Raw genomic sequence first — 20,287 nt, forward strand, 5'->3', positions numbered from 1 at the left:
CTAAAGTATCTTGAACTATTTTAATCTACAGTACCTACTGTCACTAAAGTATCTTGAACTCTTTAAATGTACAGTACCTACTGTCACTAAAGTATCTTGAACTATTTAAATATACAGTACCTACTGTCACTAATGTATCTTGAACTATTTAAATGTACAGTACCTACTGTCACTAAAGTATCTTGAACTATTTAAATGTACAGTACCTACTGTCACTAAAGTATCTTGAACTATTTAAATGTACAGCACCTACTGTCACTAAAGTATCTTGAACTATTTAAATGTACAGTACCTACTGTCACTAAAGTATCTTGAACTATTTAAATGTACAGTACCTACTGTCACTAAAGTATCTTGAACTATTTAAATGTACAGTACCTACTGTCACTAAAGTATCTTGAACTATTTAAATGTACAGCACCTACTGTCACTAACGTATCTTGAACTATTTACATGTATAGCACCTACTGTCACTAACGTATCTTGAACTATTTAAATGTACAGTACCTACTGTCACTAAAGTATCTTGAACTATTTAAATGTACAGCACCTACTGTCACTAAAGTATCTTGAACTATTTAAATCTACAGTACCTACTGCCACTAAAGTATCTTGAACTATTTAAATGTACAATACCTACTGTCACTAACATATCTTGAACTATTTAAATCTACAGTACCTACTGTCACTAAAGTATCTTGAACTATTTAAATCTACAGTACCTAATGTCACTAATGTATCTTGAACTATTTAAATCTACAGTACCTACTGTCACTAAAGTATCTTGAACTATTTAAATCTACAGTACCTACTGTCACTAAAGTATCTTGAACTATTTAAATGTACAGCACCTACTGTCACTAAAGTATCTTGAACTATTTAAATCTACAGTACCTACTGTCACTAAAGTATCTTGAACTATTTAAATCTACAGTACCTAATGTCACTAACGTATCTTGAAGTATTTAAATGTACAGCACCTACTGTCACTAACGTATCTTGAACTATTTAAATCTACAGTACCTACTGTCACTAAAGTATCTTGAACTATTTAAATCTACAGTACCTACTGTCACTAAAGTATCTTGAACTACTTACATGTAGAGCACCTACTGTCACTAACGTATCTTGAACTATTTAAATGCACAGTACCTACTGTCACCAATGTATCTTGAACTATTTCAATGTACCTACTGCCACTGAAGTCTATGAGAAATACGTTTACAGCGCTATATACATTATGGAACTACCGTTGGATGGCATTGTAATCCAGAAGTCCATTCAAATTACTGTACCGTCTGATAGGCCTACTACTGAGTCTACAGGACGAATGAAGTACAGTCTACTCGCCCTGGACATACAAATGAAGAATACGGTAGGGTCTTGTTCAACGACCGCAGTGTTATCCCTTTATTTAAGCACAAATTCCATTCTTCTATGCCTTAAATTCACAAACTTAGGAATGACTTAATCGTCAAAGTCAGGCATATCGTAAATAAGGTCTTTCGCAATAGAAATCATTGCCAGAGCAGATAGTCATTCTTCGGTCATTGTGTTGTGTAGAAATGTCTTAATACGAGCCAGTGTCGAAGAACAGCGCTCTGCTTCGGCTGTGGACATGGGTGTTGTCACAGTTATCCTGAGAAGCTTTAGCGTTTCTTTGAACGTTGATTTCAGATTATTTTCTAAAATAAAAGCGAGGAGTGGTAGAGCTCCTTTGACTTTCCTGAAATCTGTCCGTTTATAAATCACTTCTAATTCCATCTTTAGCCTTTCTTTCTGTAACATTGGATAATGTAACACAGTAGAATTTAATACATTTTGTGAAAAGTTTATAGAGAATTTGTCAAATGAATCGGAGTACAGTAGTGTTGCAGATTCAATATACCCAGTAAATGCAAACCTATCGTGCACCTGATTCATTACGTCACATACTTCCTTCGCTGCAATAATTCTTGTGTCACTCTACATCTTTTATCGGAATTATTGTAGTCCGTGAGATCACATGAAATTGTATCTATTTCTTCACGTTGTTGTGTTACACACTTTGCGAAGTCAGAAATAGCTTTTTTTATTTGGACTGAATTTGTTTCGCGTTTTTGTAGCTGATTGTACAAAATGTCAACATGCGGCATTAATTTGTGAAAAATAGACAACGAAAACCTGGATATGGTATCCTCAAGAGCACGTCGCAGTCCACTGGCTTCATTTATGCTAACAGACGTTTTACCTTCTTCTTCTATTCTACGAAAGCACTCAATCAGTTTATCTCTATTCTCGTAAACTATATTCACCGTACGAATGTGTAGTTCCAGCCAGTAGTGATTGTCCGAGGGAGTCTAGTCTTCATTATTTCATTCGAGGTCACTTCTGTGAGATGAGTTGGAATTGCGGACAGGTTACAGGAAAATAATTTGACTTGGGGTTTGTATGAAAAAGCCTTCTGCATTGTCAAATTTAGCTGGTGTCCATAACAATGAATGAAATGTGCATTAGGGTAGAGTACTTTCAATTTCGCCTGCACACCCCCTGTCCTTCCGCTCATTATGCTGGCTCCGTCATAACTCTGACAAATAAGTTTATGTGATGTTTCCCTTAATATGGGATTAATTTGCTCTAACAGACATTGACTCAATCCATCCGCTGTCCTGTTGGTTGGATTCATGAACCCCCAGAATCTTTCTTGGACGTGACCCTCTAATACATATCGAAAAACAAGTACCAATTGGGATTTGTTTGAAACATCCGTTGTTTCATCTGCTTCTAATGCAACGAATTGGGATCCCCCAATTTCTGAAGAAATTTGTTCCCTGCACACATTCAACATACTGTCAAGAAGCTCGTTCTGGGTGGTCTTTGAAGTACCTTTAAATACAGAAGGTTTGGCCAAGTGTTCTTTCATAGGAACGTCTATTTCAGCCGTAAAATTAATGAGACCTTTGAAAATTCCAGGAGTTGGAGAATTTTCTGTCTCATCATGGCCACGGAGTGCCACTTCAAATACGCCACAGAATTTTATGTACTGAATAGTTCTGCGTAATATGTGCCTATTTTTCGTAACCTGATCATTGTGTTTGTTAATGGATTGGCAATAAGCAGAATCCAGTTGAGTCACTATATTAAATTTCCCCAGCACAGCTAATTCCATGCATGAATTGATGTGTTGGGAGGAACGTTCGTTTGAGATCTGTTACTCCGGTTTTCGTCCACGTCAGGTCATATCCGAATAACACGCGCGGAAAACAGAAAAACGCATTCCTTGAATCACAGCCACACAACCACTCGTATTCTGTATACACCCCTGGCTGGAATCTACGTCGATATTCACGCCCTTTATATTGTCCGACTTGCTCTAGTTGTAAATGAGACGTTGATCGACCGAGTGTTTTTATCTCAGTCTTTTCCGTTAGGAAAAGTTGAGAAAAGGTCTATTTAAAATATTACTCACAGAATTTATTGTACGTAGCCTACAGGTTAATCATGCCTATGTGATATACCTTAAGCGACTCTTCATAGGGATTCTGTATGTCCGCACACAAAATACGACAGATTTACTTTAAACGACACCACACTAAATATTACGAGATAGGATACTGACTAATTTCATTAGCCAGTACAGCATGTTTATCAGACCCCAGATGAGAGACTTGGAACACGATGTTCTGCTCGGCGCGATAAGCCTTCGCGTATTTTCGGAATCGTAGCGGCCTGGCTTCGGCAATGACCCAATCTCCCATTCAGTGCATGTTAAAAATTAGTTAGTTCCACTCATGCGTGAACGAAAATTACCTAAGAAAGAGTCAGCAGCTAAGGGCACAGGGCCCAGCATGACCGGCCAGCGTAGAGCCCGCCGGAGGAAGCAAAGTACACGTGTATGATGAAAACATTGACGCTCTAGCTGCATGCGGCGCCTAATATCAAAACTGAATGTATCACCATTCAAATTGCCAGTATTTATAAAACCATGCATTAACAGTTACTTAGCTGGAGGGGCACGTGCCCCTCTGCCCTTTAGAGCGAGCCCGCTACTGCAAAAACTAAAGATGTTACAAATGTGAAAATTGGTATTAGGAATCTCCTTTAAAAATAAAGAAATGCATCTTCTCTTGTTTTTGGAAATTCAGTTAAGGGGTGAAATAATTGAAAAATTTGTTGAATTATTTGTATGAGGATACTTATATCTCTAAAAACTAAAGATGTTAGAGACGTGAAAATTGGTATTTTGAATCTCCTTTAAGAATAAAGAAACCCATAATTTTTGGTTTCCTGAAAATCGACTATAAAGAGGGGGGGGATAAGTAAAGGAGGAGTTGACTTCTGTTTAAGAGGATACTTATAACACAGAAACTGAAGATGTTACTGATTTGAAAGTTTGCATTTTGAATCTCCTTTAAAAATAAAGAAACACATATACAATATTTTGTTTTCAGAAAGTCCTCTTAAAGGGTGAGGGGGTGGAAAGAAGAGAAGAAGAAGTTGAATTATTTTTATGAGGAAACTTATATCTCAAAAACTGCAGATGTCACAGACGCTGGAATAGATACTTGGAATTTCTTTAAAAATAAACATGTTTTTGCTTGATTTGAGAGAAGACTCTTTCTCACATGTACAGTTCTATGTCGCATGGTCATCTTAACCCTAAAAGGCAATAACACAAATGTGGTTTACAAAGAGTTTCTGGGGTAAATGAAACTCAATTTGTCAGTGAGTGTATATACGTTAAGAATTTTCAGATAATGTCTTAGTACAGTACCGAGGAACGATTACTTTTATCATTTTATGAAATGCACGCGAGCGAAGTCACAGGTAACTGCTAATTTATTCATATAACCTAATTTATTTTTTACTAGCTGTTGTATCCATTGTAGCTGGCCCATGGTGTAGGGGTAGCGTGCCTGCCTCTTACCCGGAGACCCCGGATTCGATTCCTGGCCAGGTCAGGGATTTTTACCCAGATCTGAGGGCAGGTTCGAGGTCCACTCAGCCTACGTGATTAGAATTGAGGAGCTATCTGACGGTGAGATAGCGGCCCCTGTCTAGAAAGCCAAGAATAACGGCCGACCACAGGACATCTTGTAATCTGCAGGCCTTCAGGCTGAGCAGCAGTCACTTTGGTAGGTCAAGGCCCCACCGAGCTTACTAACTTTACTAAAGTTAGTTGTTGTTTAGTAGAGTTATGGTGTAGCAAGTATATATCCCGGGCTGACATGCAATATTTGCAGTCATTTATTTTCAGCTCTGTTTCAAAGTTGTAATCTCCATGTGCAGCGATTGGTAGTTGTTCTTATTAATAGCGGCTTTGTTGATATTCTCGAAGTGAAGTGTCTTATTGTAATACTGTGATTAAGGTTATGTGTATGTTAATTTGTGAATAAAATTAATTGTACCAACTGACAGCGTCTCGTGTGCGTCTGCGTGGATACGTTAACTGGCGACCGAGACAGGATGTAAAAATTTACGAGTGAATACGAGTGTAGTAGTTTATATTACTTTATTAATTAATTCAAACGAGCCAAAGGCTCATATACAGGAATTGTACAATACAATTTGTTTAGCATCTAAAATTAATATGATACATATACATTGGCTGCAAATAAATATATAAATTTGTTATAATGAACGTTAGTCTAAATATTTCCTTTACGTTACCATTACACAAAGTCTTATCAAGAAAGTCATCTACTTACTTAGGTACTGATTCCATAGCACTTTCTTTAATTTAATTTAATCTTGAAAGATGACAGATTGGAAACTGATTTTAAATCTCTTGGAAGATGATTATATGATTGAATGGCTGAGAACTTAAAGCTACAGTTGCCATACTTATATGAGTGTATTTGAATGAGAGCTATGTCACCTGTTTGTCATGTGTTATAATTATGAATGTCTGAATTCAGGGTGTAGTTACTATCATGCAGGACACTGTTTAGTTTAATTTTGTGAATTAATATTGATGATCTAAAAGCAGTGCACATAGATAAGGGCATAATTTTACTATTAGCGTATAGAATTCGAGTGGGTGTGTCAAAAGGAAGATTATAGATATTTTTGATTGCTCTATTTTGTATTACCATAAGTTCATGAAGGACTGTCTTTCTGCAATGAGACCAAATTACGTTTAGGTATTGTAAGTGACTGTGGATGAGTGAGTAATATACTGTAAGTAGAACTTTCCTACAGACAATATATCTTAATCTTCTCAAAAGCCCAGATACTGGAGCTATCTTTTTTGCAATATAATCAACATGCTCTACCCACTGTAAATGTTTATCTGTTATTAGACCCAGATACTTAAATTGATCAACCTCACCTATTTCCGTGTTGTTAATTTACATCCTTGAATGATTAATATTTTTTATACTCGGCTTAGTTATAATCATATATTTAGTTTTATTGATGTTCATAGTTAATTTATTGATACTGAGCCACTTGTTTATTGCGATGATGTCTTCTTGCATATTATTGTTCACTGAGTCCACTTTGTCACCATTGTAGAATACATTTGTGTCATCTGCGTAAAGCATAGTTTTACCCTTTAATTTTAGAATATTTTTATCATTTATGTATATCAGAAACAAAGTAGGGTCCAAGATAGACCCTTGTGGAACCCCACAGTTCACCTCCTTATATGTGCTCTGATAACCATTGACGGAAACAAATGCAACACCACGAATTCCAGCATCTTCTAATTTAGATAACAGAATTTCGTGATTTACTATGTCGAAAGCTTTAGCGAGATCAATAAACAATCCGGCCGCAATGTGGTTACCGTCAGTGCTTTCCTCAAGCATCGACACAAGATCAGTAACTGCGAGTTCTGTGCTGGAATTCTCCCTGAAGCCATACTGGGATCTATAAAAAAATCTGTGTTTGTTAAGAAAAGCCATTAGTCTTACCTTTATAATGCTTTCTAATATTTTGGAAATGATAGGTAGTATGGATATAGGTCTATAGTCCCCTGCGTTACTAGTGTTCCCTCCTTTGAAAATCGGGATAACTTTAGAAATTTTTAAAGCCTGCGGTATGACCCCAGTTGCCATGGATTCATTAATGTAACAAGCTTAGTTATTAGCTATTCATCAAAATTTTTGATCATAGTAGCATTAATCCCATCTACTCCACAACTTTTTCTACTTTTTAAATTCTTAATTATACATTTGACTTCCGTGTTATCTGTTGGATATAAAAAAGGGGATTCAAGCTGGCGGTTACTATTCAGATCTATGATATCATGTGTGGTTATCTGAGATGCAAGATTATCGGCTATGCATGTAAAATACTTACTGAATTCGTTAGCAATTTCTTGTTTATCATTAATTACCACATTCCCTATTGACAGAGTTTTGCAAGTTTCTGAGCTGTGCTTTTTGTTATATTCAAAATTTCCCACGTTTTCCTAGGATTTTTATCATACACATTTCATTTTTCCGAATAATAATTTATCTTAAGTTTTCCTTTTAGGAATGTTACTGAATTTCTACATTTAATGTATTCCTCTTTCAAAGGAATATTATCTTTGTGTTGCCCAATCTTAAGTTTAGAGTGAAGAGTGTTCCGTTGCTTAATGAGTTTCATCAATTCAGACGTTATCCAGGGAGTTGCCACATATATTTTGAATGCGTTTTTCTGCTTTATGGTATGGTGATTGCCTCTATTTTGTTTTGTTTTTTTGGATTTGAGTAATAAGGGAGTTGTACATGTGGTTCATCTTAAATTCCTGGGCAGAATGTCTTGCATTCTCTGCCAGGAAATTAGTGTTATTTAAACTAATTTTATCCCTGCATTTTAAGGGTAAAGTCAAAGTGTTCTTTTGGATATAGGTTCTCTTATGTGGCCATACCGTACCTGTGATAAGGATGTTATGACACTTATGTCATTATCTACATTCGAAACTGTGAAATATATTTTATCTGTGTTCACTGCTACATGTTCCAGAAGAGTTGATAATTTGTCAGTCGTGCGTGTTGCATAAATTTTGTTACACAGTGTGAACCCACAGCATGAAAGAGTATTTATATACTGCTTTTTTAAATGATTTTCAGTAAAAGTGTCAATATTTGTATCACCAATAAAAAAACAAGGAGTACCGGTATTGTTAATCTGAGAAAGGAAATTTTCCAAAGATGTTAAAAATGACATTGCATTGCCCCTCACAGGATTGTATCCTCTGAAATGCAAGTCATATTAGAGAATATGTCACTGAAACAAATAAAAGACAACTTACCAAGAGGAATCTCCCGATGAACGGGAAGAAGAAATCGCTACAGGTGCGACTACGGGAAGATTTCGTGGAGAAGGAGAAGATCCAGGAAAGTTTTTCATCAAAATCAACGAAGATGCTGATGAAACATTGGAAGATGAGGTAAATATAACAGAAATGTGCTCTAACTTAATGATCATGATGCAGGTGCTAAATGACAAACTTTTAGACAAACTATCAGACCAAATTTCAGACGTAAATGACAAACTTTCAGGCAAAATTTCAGAAGAAATTTCTCAAGCTAACTCACTTTTAACTGGACAAATATCACAAGTGTATATGCAGGTTAACAAAGTTGAACAGGGCCTAGAATCGAAAGTTTCAACTGTAAATGACAAAATTTCAACCAAAAATGACAAAATTTCATAGCAAATTAGCAACGTCACCAATTGATTATCGCAGCAGATATTAGACATCAGGTCAAAATTGGAACAGGTTGACCAGATCGATACTAGAGTAAACCAGCTGGAAGGGGATATCTTGGACGTCAAGGAGGGGGTGGAAATCCAGGTTTCCAGCATAAAACAACAGGTTGGGGGAGGATTTCTAACATGGAGGGAAATTTTGAAAGCCGTATATCTGCCGTCAAGGGAAACCTTGGGAGCCGTATTTCTGCTGTTGAAGGAAGGATAGAAAACCGGATTTCGAGCATCAAGGGAGATGCGCAGAATATAAGGAAAAGCATCCTTCACGCAGTAGAAAATAGATTGACTCTAACAGGACATACCGCCATACCTCTTAACACCCTCAAACCTAACCGGCAATACAGCACACTTAGACCCGAAGGTGATTATAGAGAACCTTCCAGAATGCCACGGGCGACTGGAGGAGAATCCTACTAGCTTCGTTGAGAGATCGGTCAACCTATTGGGAAGGAATAATTTACCAGAGGACATCTCTGTGCAACTCATCACACCGTGATTAAAGAGACAAGCCGCTACTTGGTGGAAAAACTTGCAGGGATTAAATCTAAACTGGACGGACTTCAAGAAGGAATTCCTCGCTAGGTTTAATTCCGAAGCGGTGCAGAGTTCCATGAAAAGGAAACTACTGACTGAGGCACAACCCACTGGCAAGAGAGCTAGTGCCTTTGTCCTACAGAAGTACCAACTCTTCAAGCGCCTGCACCTGGAAGGGAGTGAAAACGAGATCATACTAGATATCACAAAGCTACTCCAAGATAAGATTGGACTCCTAGTGAAAGTATCACAACCCAGATCCTTTGATCATCTACGCAGAATCATCACCCAGCTGGAGGAGGAACATAAGAGTAAAGCTATGGAAGAGCCCATTACAGTGAGGAAGTGCTACCAGTGTGGAAGAGCAGGACACCTGAAGAACAAGTGCCCAACCCTGATATGGGGGAAACTAGGTCCAGCCCATTCTGGATTAAGGGGCTGAGATCAGGAACGCGCCTCGAGACCTGACAGACGAACAACCCTGGTCAAGGAGGAGAGGAATTGGTCGGATTGTGAGTAGATCAGGCCACCCCCGCCCAGCTACTATCTTAAGGATTGGCAACGAGAATTTTTGAGCCATACTCGACAGCCAAGCAAGCCATTCATTTGTCAACGGGACTGTTGCTAGATTACTACCGCCTGTGAAGTCTCACTTCCTCGGAAGGATAGTGGGTGCAGCGGACGGGGTAACCTATTCCTTCCAAGGACAGACTAACCTTGCCGCTAAATGCATGAACATGCCTATTGTAACAGATGTTGCAGTGATTCAGAACCTGATACCTGACATCATATTAGGTCATGAATTTCTGGTGGAATACAAGGTGATCCTAGACTATGCAGCTCATGAAGTCTGTTTGGGAAAAGACAGATGTCTGAGGGTCGCTTGGCATGATGGAAATCTCCGGACACAGAAGGATACGGAAGTTGACGTAAACCTGCGAGATTTCCAGTTAACACATCTTCGACCAAGTGAAGAAGAGGAGCTGAGACACGCCTTAAAGGACTTTCCAGAAGTCATCACCAGTAAAATAGAACGGACTACCACAGTAATGCACACCATTGAATGCAGTGCTTCCTCACCCATCAAGCAACGTCCATATCCAATCAACCCGGTTAAGCACAACTTCGTCGTCCAGAAGAATCAAGAGATGGAAGGGTAGGGTCTCATCGAACCGTCTACATCCTGTTGGGCTTCACCTATCATCCTACCGAAGAAGAAGAATGGGGAGTATCTACTATGTGTGTACTATTACATGTGGTAAATATAATTTTTGATCTGTATTGATGATATTTTGTTGGAATAATAACAATAAGTTAATTTATTAATTTGACCACCTAATCAATTCAATAAGTCTTGTCTTTGTTGATTTACATTGACATGTTAACAAAAATGATAAATGTTTTGCCTTGTATATAGGCATCATCAGCCATTGCCTTAACCTTGAAATAAAATCAGGCACCTGATTTACATATAAATAAAATAAAACTAATTTTTAAAAAGCCTTGGAGAGACTTGAACTAAAATTAACATATAGTAAAATACTTGTACAACGTTGGTTTTAAAGATATTGCAATGAGTGAGGAGTTTACAATTGTAATACCAATATAAATGGTCCGTTATTGGACATTATAAATTTTCCAGCTAGCTCATTCTTGGTTGCCAGCGTTTCGCCCTCGTGTGCTAGGGTGAAAGTATTTGCAATATTGACATTAGAACAAAGCAACAGTCTGTTAAAAACAAGTGGTAAGATTGCTATAAAATTATGTTGACTGACCAGCGGTTACAATTAGACAAAGACGAAAATGACGATTAAAATCGTATTATTCAAAAAATAATGTTGAATAAAATAATGTTGAAGGATAGTCGAGTGACCTGTAATTATTTGTTTACATGAGATAAAAGTCGAAAGTGAAGTTGTGGTTCACTTTGATGAAAAAATACGAAGTTATAGTTGAAGGTTGATGAACGATGTTTAAATTGGACCTCTATGGGCCATCTCAATTTGTTGCGATACTAAAACGTTGTTAAGAATAATGGTTTATTGACATTCTAGTCAAAAGGCTATGTGACAGTTGAATCTGTAAAAGGAAACCAGAAGTTTGGTGTTAATTGTGTGAAAAAATCGTAATAAAATATTACCCTCACCATTGTCAAATGGTAAGTGTACACGATTTCCACTTAAACATGGTGGTGTGGGCCATGGGCAAATTCAGAGGCTACTTGGAGGGAAGGAAGTTTCACCTCTACACCGATAATGCCTCTCTCAAATAGTTGAACTCGGTCTCAGGCTCAAAATCTAAGTTGATGCGATGGGCCCTGTTAATTGCAGAATTTGATTTCGATGTGTGTCACGTCCCAGGCCCACAAACATAGGAGTAGACAGCTTGTCTAGGCACCTGGTGTTGGAACCTGAAGCTAGGAGCACCGTTGTCGACAGGGAGTTCCCACAAAAATTCGAGAGTGAGCCTAAGGAACCTGTCCTGATGACCATCAAGAAGGAAGTTGATCTGGGAGTGATCAAACAGTGGCAGGAATAGTACAAGCCCAGTAGGAGCATGCCACAGTGGATTAGGAGACAAAATACTGATAGTCGACTTGTCCTGAGGGAATTCAAGATGTGCTACAAGAACTTCAGGACTGACGGAGGACTCTTGATGTACAGGTCGCACCTCTCCGACATGCCTGCAGTAGTCTTGATCCCCAGACAGCATACGATGGACATCCTCAAGAAGTTCCCTGACAGTACGGTAGCTGGACATCCAGGAGGCGAGGAGACATATCAGTCTATACGACGAAGATTCTTCTGGGTCAACATGCAGAAAGACATCCTGGACTACGTGAAGTGGTGCTACATCTGTACCTGCACTAAGGCGAGCAACAGGAAGGCAGATTCTGGCCAATGAGGAAGACGGCCACAACGCCCGTGGGAGGTCATAGCCCTGAACTTGATGGGTCCTTACCCTAGAACACCACGGGGTAAAACAGGACTCCTAGTAATCACTGACCTCTTCACAAGATGGATTGAGGCTTTTCTGATACCTGAAGCCACGACGGGACGCATCACCAGCCTGCTACAAGACGAGGTATTCTGCAGCTACAGCTATCCATGGTGCATTCTGTCAGGCAACGGGAGTCAGTTCACGTCGAGGAAGTGGCAGCAAATGATGACGGAATGGGGTGTGAGCACTGGTCCACCCCTATCTACAACCCAAGGGCAAATTCAACAGAGCGATGGAACCAGGAGTTGAAAAGGATGCTACCAGTGCACCTGATAGACAAAAAACATCGACTGTGGGACCATCAGATACCGCAGTCAGTCTTTGCCCTGCGACAATGCATCAACTGTGTCACCAGCTATTCCCCAGCAGAGCTGTTTCTTGGTCGACATCTGTATGGCACTGGGGATTGGGAGATTTGTCCACCATCCACTTCGGGTCAAGATGATGCAGCAGTTTCCCTGTCAGAGTGGCAGCAGCAGCAGAACATCAAGGAGAAGCAAGCTTTAGCCGAGAAGAGATCCCTCACCCAGGCCAAGGCTCAAGATGTCGAAGAGATGCAGATCTTCCTACCAGGCCAACAAGTACTGCAATGTAACCACTAGTCAGTAATAAGACTGGAGGGTTTCACGCAGGTCTCGCACCTAAGTGGATTGGTCACATCGAGGTGGATAAACAGCTGGGCCTTGGGGTCTACTTACTGAAGACCAACCCTCCTGTCAAGGTCCACGCATCGGAGTTGCGGCGAGTCACCCAATTGCTGCGCATTCAGAGTAAGCTAGGAGGAGAGGCTACTAATGACATAATGACACTGCACCATCTGGTCATTGTCAGGAGAACACATTGACTATCATCAAGGAAAAGGCAGGCAGCGAGGCAATCCGACTTCCGACATGGCACATGCTGATCAAGAGGACATTCAGCGACATCGACGAATAAAGAAGATACAATCTACGTCCAAGGCAAAGTCGACAAGTGTTACAGAGTGTGGAAATTGTTTCAAGTTATAGAGGGTGATATTGTCGCAAGTGCGATAACAGAAGTGCGATAACAGGTATAACTTGAAAACAATATTCTCTCACCCATGGGTAACTAATCCAGATATCGAGCTCGAATAATAATAATAATAATAATAATAATAATAATAATAATAATAATAATAATAATAATAATAATAATAATTACATCATGTGTACATGCGATATGATCATGTTGTTTTTAAGGTTATGCCATGAAACTGACACTGGAGATAAACATTTATATCAGTTCAGTTAATGTAAATACCTGTGAATTAATATTATAATTTATTCTTACCTGTACATATAAATTGTAATCCATAATTGTGAAACACACTGTAACTTCCAGAATGGTAATAGGCAATGAGAACAATTGAGAATATTCCATCCATTGTAAACTGTGTATTACGCACTCTAGAATTTTCACGAAGACATATTTTGTAATGTCACTTTCTAGAGGCCTGGTCAGGCACATATATAAGGGGATGATCTTGACGGTAAAAGTTAGTTGTTATGGTGTAGCAAGTATACAGTATATCCCAGACTGACATGCAATATTTGCAGTCTCCATATTGAGATACTCAGTCATTTGTTTTCACTGTGTTTCAAAGTTGTAATCTCCATGTGCAGCGATCGGTAGTTGTTTTTAATAATGGCAGCTTTGTTGATATTCTCGAAGTGAAGTGTTTTATTGTGATACTGTGATTAAGGTTATGTGTGTTAATTTGTGAATATATGTGAATCAAATTAATTGTACCTACTGACAGCATCTCGTGTGCATCTGTGTAGATACGTTATATTTATGTTTCGTAGATCTAGAGAAGGCTTATGACCGAGTACCTAGGGAAAAGTTTTTTGACGTACTGGAGGACTATGGGATCAAGGGCAGATTATTAAAATCAATCAAAGGACTTCATGTTGAAAATTGGACCGCAGTGAGAATTGATGGTAGAACGAGTTCTTGGTTCAAGGTACTTACAGGGATTAGACAAGTCTGTAACTTTTCACCTTTGTTGTTCATAGTTTACATGGATCATCTGCTGTAAGGTATTAAGTGGCATGGAGGGATTTAGTTAGGTGAAAATATAGTAAGCAGTCTGGCCTGTGTTGATGACTTGGTCTTAATTAGGGATGGGACAGACGGTTACTTTCCAGTATCACGTTCCTGTGTATCCGTTACACTGTAGTATTAGGTTGGAGTATTAGGATATAAAAGTAACATAATACAAGTTGCAGGTCAACTTTTGGAAGGAACGTCCGTTATACCTGTTGTCTCTTGTAGCCCCTAATCGCACATTAGTAAGTACTTATAAATAGCAATACTATATCTTCGTCTCGCTTTCTTCTCTCCCACTGTCCCTTTCACCAGCTCGTCACTCACATTCTTAACTCTTCCTAGAAAAATGTTTGCAAGGACCTATTTTACATTCCGAGAACCAATACTTCGAAACCTTCATTTATAAAAAGTGCCGTGGCTGCTATGTGCATTCATAGATGTCCAAGGACCTGTAGTTAAACAAACACCAGGACCAGACTATAAAATATGTTGAACGAGTGTCATATACATTTCAGATGCCGCCGGAATTGGTCTTGAGGAAATAGCCGTATGAGGCAAGACGTAAGCAGAATTTAACCCAGTACTTTTTGTTATTTTTTTTTAATGTCTCACCAACACAGACTGATCTTACAGTGACGATGGGATAGGATAGGGCAGGACTAGGACGGAAGCAACTACGGCCTTAACTGAGGAACAGCCGTAGCATTTGCTTGATGTGAAAATGGGAAACAACGGAAAACCATTTTGAGGACTGCCGACAGTGGGGTTCGAATCCACCATCTCCCGAATACAAGCTAACAGCTACGTAACACAAACCGTGTAGCTAACTCGCTCTCTAAAGCCAGTATAAAAGGCTTCAAAATCGCCTTTCGTCATATACAGAAGGTTGTGGATATGTGGTAAACAACAGTGTAAATGGTTTGTCTAGCATCTTTTTTTTCCCCCCTGTATATCACTCCTCTTTTGTGAGCTTTTGCTGCACTGCCTCAAAGGTTGCAGTCGATGACGAAATTTCAGGACGCACAGATCCACGTGATGGGACTTGCGATAGCTTTTCAGGACCTGATATTTGAGTACCATGTACATTATCAGAACTACTGTATATGAAATGGTGGAACTTTTAAATAATAATAATAATAATAATAATAATAATAATAATAATAATAATAATAATAATAATAATAATAATAATAATAATAATAATAATAATAATATTATTATATTAATTATTATAATTATATAATTATATATATATTAATTATATATTATATATAATTATATAATTAATAATATATTATATTATATTATATTATATTATATTATATTATATTATATTATATTATATTAATTATTATAATTATATAATTATATATAATTATATAATTATATTATATAATTATATAATTATGTATAATATATATATATATAATTATATAATTAATTATATTATTATTATTATTATTATTATTATTATTATTATTATTATTATTATTATTATTATTATTATTATTATTATTATTATTATTATTATGCCTCCGTGGCTCAGGCGGCAGCGTGACGGCCTTTCACCGCTGGGTTCCGTGGTTCAAATCCCGGTCACTGCACATGAGATTTGTGCTGGACAAAGCAGAGGTGGGACAGGTTTTTCTCTGGGTACTGCGGTTTTCCCTGTCATATTTCATTCCAGCAACAGTCTCCAAAATGATCTCATTTTATCTGTCATTCATTAATCATTGCCCCAGAGGGGTGCGAAAGGCTTCGGCAGCCGGCGCAATTCCTGTCCTCCCCGCTATATGGGGACTTCATGCAATCCATTCCTGACCTGGTTGAATGACTGGAAACAGACTGTGGATTTATCGTCATCATCATCATCATCATCATCATCATCAATAATAATAATAATAATAATAATAATAATAATAATATTGGGTGCCTTATTTCAACGCGTTTCTAGAAACCGTTTTCCTGTAATTTGTCCACATAAATCGTATCCACTCACTTATTGTCCAGAACACGGAGTAAAACTCGAGATGCAAAGTGAGAAGACCACGAGTAACTGTTCCGAGGAACTACGCTACTGTATGTACTACCACCAGTAAGCCTAATACAAAGCACTTCGAATAACTAAAGAAAATCTGTAACCGACCAGCAAGTAACAGGATAGGAATGCCAGTACTGCCACTAAACTGTTACAAAAGTATCGCTCGCACCTGCGCAAGAGTGCACGCTTAAAGTGAGCTGCTATGCTTCCTAATATCCATTAGCTAATCAGAAACTCGCTACCCTTCCCTTGGTTTTGCTGAGACAGTTACTTTTGTATTAGGGTCTCCGGAGGAACATAATATTTCTGGAACAGCTTACTGTTATGGATTAGGATACAGTATCATGTTACGATATGTAACTCCCATCTCTAGTCTTAATGGCAGATTGTGCTAAATGCCCTGGAACTTGAAAATAGATGCAATGAATGAGTATGGAATGAAAATTTGCCTTTCCAAAACTAAGTTGATGTTTAGGTAAGAACTCCAAGAGAATAAAAGCGTCAGATTGGGGATAGAATGCTGGAACAGGCAGATAATTTCAAGTATTTAGGTTGTGTATTCTCTCAGAATTGTAGTATAGTGTGATTCAAGCAAGGTGCAATAAAGCTAATGCTGTGAGCTCGCATTTGCAGTCAGTAATATTCTGTAAGAAGGAAATCAGCTCCCATATGAAACGATCTTTATATAGGGCTGTTTTCAGACCAATTTTTCTTTACGGGAGTGAGAACTGGGTGGACTCGGATATCTTATTCATAAGTTAGAACTAACAGACATGAATGTAGTGTGAATGATTGCTAGTACAAACAGATCAGAGCAATGGCAGAAGGGTACTCAGAATGAGGATATAAGGAGAAGTTAGGAATGAACTTGCTGGATGAAGCTATACGCTTAAACCGGTTTTGGTTGTGTGGTTATGAGAGATGAATGAAGGAGGATAGGTTACCTAGCAGAACAATAGACTCTGTTACGGAGGTTAGGAGGAGAAGGGGGAGATCTAAACGTTGATGGTTAGACTCAATTTCTAATGATTTAAAGATAAGAATTATGGAACTAAATGAGGCCATAGTACTAGTAACAAATAAAGGTTTGTGGCAGCGGATAGTAAATTCACAGAGGCTTACAGACTGAATGCTGAAAGGCATAACAATCTATAAAGTATACGTATGTATATATGTGGTAAATTGATTTTCATATTTCTGTAAACTTGCATAATTTAAGAATTTTATGATATCTTGTAAATGGTACGTGATAAAGCATTTCTGTTTTTTCACCGAATTCTACACACTAATATTATTGTTGTTCATGAATTTTCATCATGGTAACATTTTCAAAACATGATGAATTAAATTCAAATTTCCTAAAATGTACATTAAATTTTGAACGTCAATATATATAAAATATTTCATCACATAAAACCTGTACGTGTTATGGCAAAGCAGTTGGTGTTTTCGAAGTCAGCATGTAGTTTTCCATATGAACCATCTACTTTCACCAAAATCTGGAAATCATTGCAGTCTAGTGTAAGGATCCAGATTACCGAGCGAGTTAGCCGTGCAGTTAAGCTTGCTCTGCTGTGAGCTTGCATTCGGGAGGTAGTGGATTGAACCCTACTGCTGATAGCCTTGAAGATAGTTCTCCATGGTTTACCATTTTCACACTGGGCAAATGCTGGGGCTGTGCCTTAATGAAGGCCACAGCCACTTCTTTCCCCACTCCTAGCACCATAAGACATATCAGTGTTGGTGCGACATGAAGCAATTGGTGGGGGGAAAAAGAGAAATCCACATTATGTCTGCAGCACACCACCTAATGGTACAGAAAGAAGTGAAAGTGAAGTAGGAGAAGAGGTAAGAAAATCACACAAATATTGTAACCTTCATGAAGAATGTGTTAAATGAATGCAATGCAGTTAACAGCTTTATCTTGCTTTACCTCCCTGTTAATCTAGAATGTTAAATACTACACTTAAAAAGGACAAATAAATAAATAAATAAATAAATAAATAAATAAATAAATAAATAAATTAATTAATTAATTAAATTAATTAATCTCCTTGAGCTGCGATGCAAGCTTCACATCTTGTAATGAGATCTCAAAACATACTTTGCAGTTCATGGACACTGATGGAACACACAGAGTTCCTAATTTTGATTTTTAATTCTTCTGCAGTTCGAGAATTATTCCCGTAAACTTTTCCTTTGAGATTTTCCCATTGATAAAAGTCACATGTGCTTAAATCAGTCAAACGAGGTGGAACATAGTCCTTTACTGATGATCTGATCATCATCGAACACTTCCTGCAACCATCGCATTAAGTTACGCACCGTATGGACCGTCGCACCATCTGGCTGGAAATAGCGATACCTTGTTTCCTTTTTCAGTCAGTTCAGCAAAAAAATGGTTTGAGAATGTTGTGAATACAACAGTCAGAAGTAATCGTGTCTTGAAAATGTATCTGACCAATAATTCGTTGGGCACTAATAGTGCACCAAACGTCCACTTTCACATTATGCAGAGCTGTTGGCTGTAAAATGTGCAGGTTCTCTGTATCCCAGATCCTATTGTTCTGTGAATTGACATATCCATTCAAACGAAACCTTGCTTCATTACTTTTTTTTTTTTTTTTTACAAGTTGCTTTACGTCACATCGACACAGATAGGTCTTATGGCGACGATGGGACAGGAAGGAGTTAGGAGTGGGAAGGAAGCGGCCATGGCCTTAATTAAGGTTCAGCCCCAGCATTTGCCTGGTGTGAAAATGGGAAACCATGGAAAATCATGGAAAACCATCTTCAGGACTGCCGACAGTGGGATTCGAACCCAGTATCTCCCGAATACTGGATACTGGTCACACTTACCACTATCACTTTCATATTGGAAATATCCAAAAATCAAATTGAGACAGTTCAATGAAAGTAATAGACTTTTTCTAGCCCATTTGCTTTTCAATTTTGTCAAGTTATTTTCACTCTTGGATTATAATTTGAAGTACATTTTGTTTGATAGAAGTGTCCATTTATTCAGTAGAAACTTATACTGCTTAATTGAAAGTAAATATCTTCTTTTTATTTGAAGGCTCAACCACAATTTCTGGAGGAGTGGGAAATATACAGTCTTCTTGTCCAGACACTAAAGCTGCATGTACTTGGTACGGAGGATCTGCGTAGTTTGAGAGTTCCACCTACTAACCTGCGCTGCTTGAACATAGCAGCAATGTTCCTGAGAGGAATTCAACATGTGATATTCCTGGCCAATGCAGTTGGCTTGCCTGTACCGGACTCTGAGGTAACATTATTACATTTATTAAAATATTGGTAGCATTAAATAGTAATAAGATAGGGAATTTTCACAGATATTGAAGAAAGAGCTGGTCTGACTCCTTGGCTGAATGATCAGCGTTGAGGCCTTCGGTTCAGAGGGTTTAAGGCGGGGGTCGGGTATTTTAATTGTGTCTGGTTAATTCTTCTGGCCTGGGGACTGGGTGTTTGTGTTTGTCCCAACACTTCTCTCTTTATATTCAGACAACACACCACATTACCAACCACCACAGAAACACGCAGCAGCGATTATTTATATCCCTCCATACGGTTGGCGTCGAGAATGGGATCCGGCCGTAAAACAGGACAAAATCCATGTATGTTTGTTTGACACAATTCATAGCCCAAAACTGGGAACATTTCTGAAGTGGGAAATCCTAGATAAACACAAGACCAAACAGAGTATTGTTCTAGAAACTCCAAATTTTCTTCATAGAAATACTTCCATGCTTTTGTCTCTTAATTAAGTTATTCATGAAAATAGGCCCAATAAGCCCAATAAACATCCAATTAAACCCTGGAAATTTCTAACTGCTTCACTTCCTCCAGGAGTTTTGTTCTTGTTATAATCTCTTGAGATTTTGCCACAAAAATCTATATATTTTCCATTTCAGCTTCATTCAGTTCTGATCCTCCTTT

At 38.1% G+C, this 20,287-nt stretch overlaps 1 protein-coding gene across 2 annotated transcripts in view; it reads left to right on the plus strand.

Annotated features, from left to right (window-relative positions):
• The window catches only part of LOC136863754 (constitutive coactivator of peroxisome proliferator-activated receptor gamma), a 1,011,420-nt gene that overhangs the window by 866,298 nt on the left and 124,835 nt on the right, over nucleotides 1-20,287 (plus strand). For both annotated transcript variants that reach the window (XR_011017848.1, XM_068226360.1), the window contains exon 8: nucleotides 19,407-19,616. Coding sequence is in view for 1 of the 2 variants with exons in the window: in XM_068226360.1 (XP_068082461.1) it covers nucleotides 19,407-19,616 (210 nt within the window). In the remaining variant the exon portion in view is untranslated. The remainder of the gene's footprint in view (nucleotides 1-19,406; nucleotides 19,617-20,287) is intronic.

Source organism: Anabrus simplex, chromosome 2 (genome assembly GCF_040414725.1).
Source record: "Anabrus simplex isolate iqAnaSimp1 chromosome 2, ASM4041472v1, whole genome shotgun sequence".
NCBI classification, from domain to species: domain Eukaryota; kingdom Metazoa; phylum Arthropoda; class Insecta; order Orthoptera; family Tettigoniidae; genus Anabrus; species Anabrus simplex.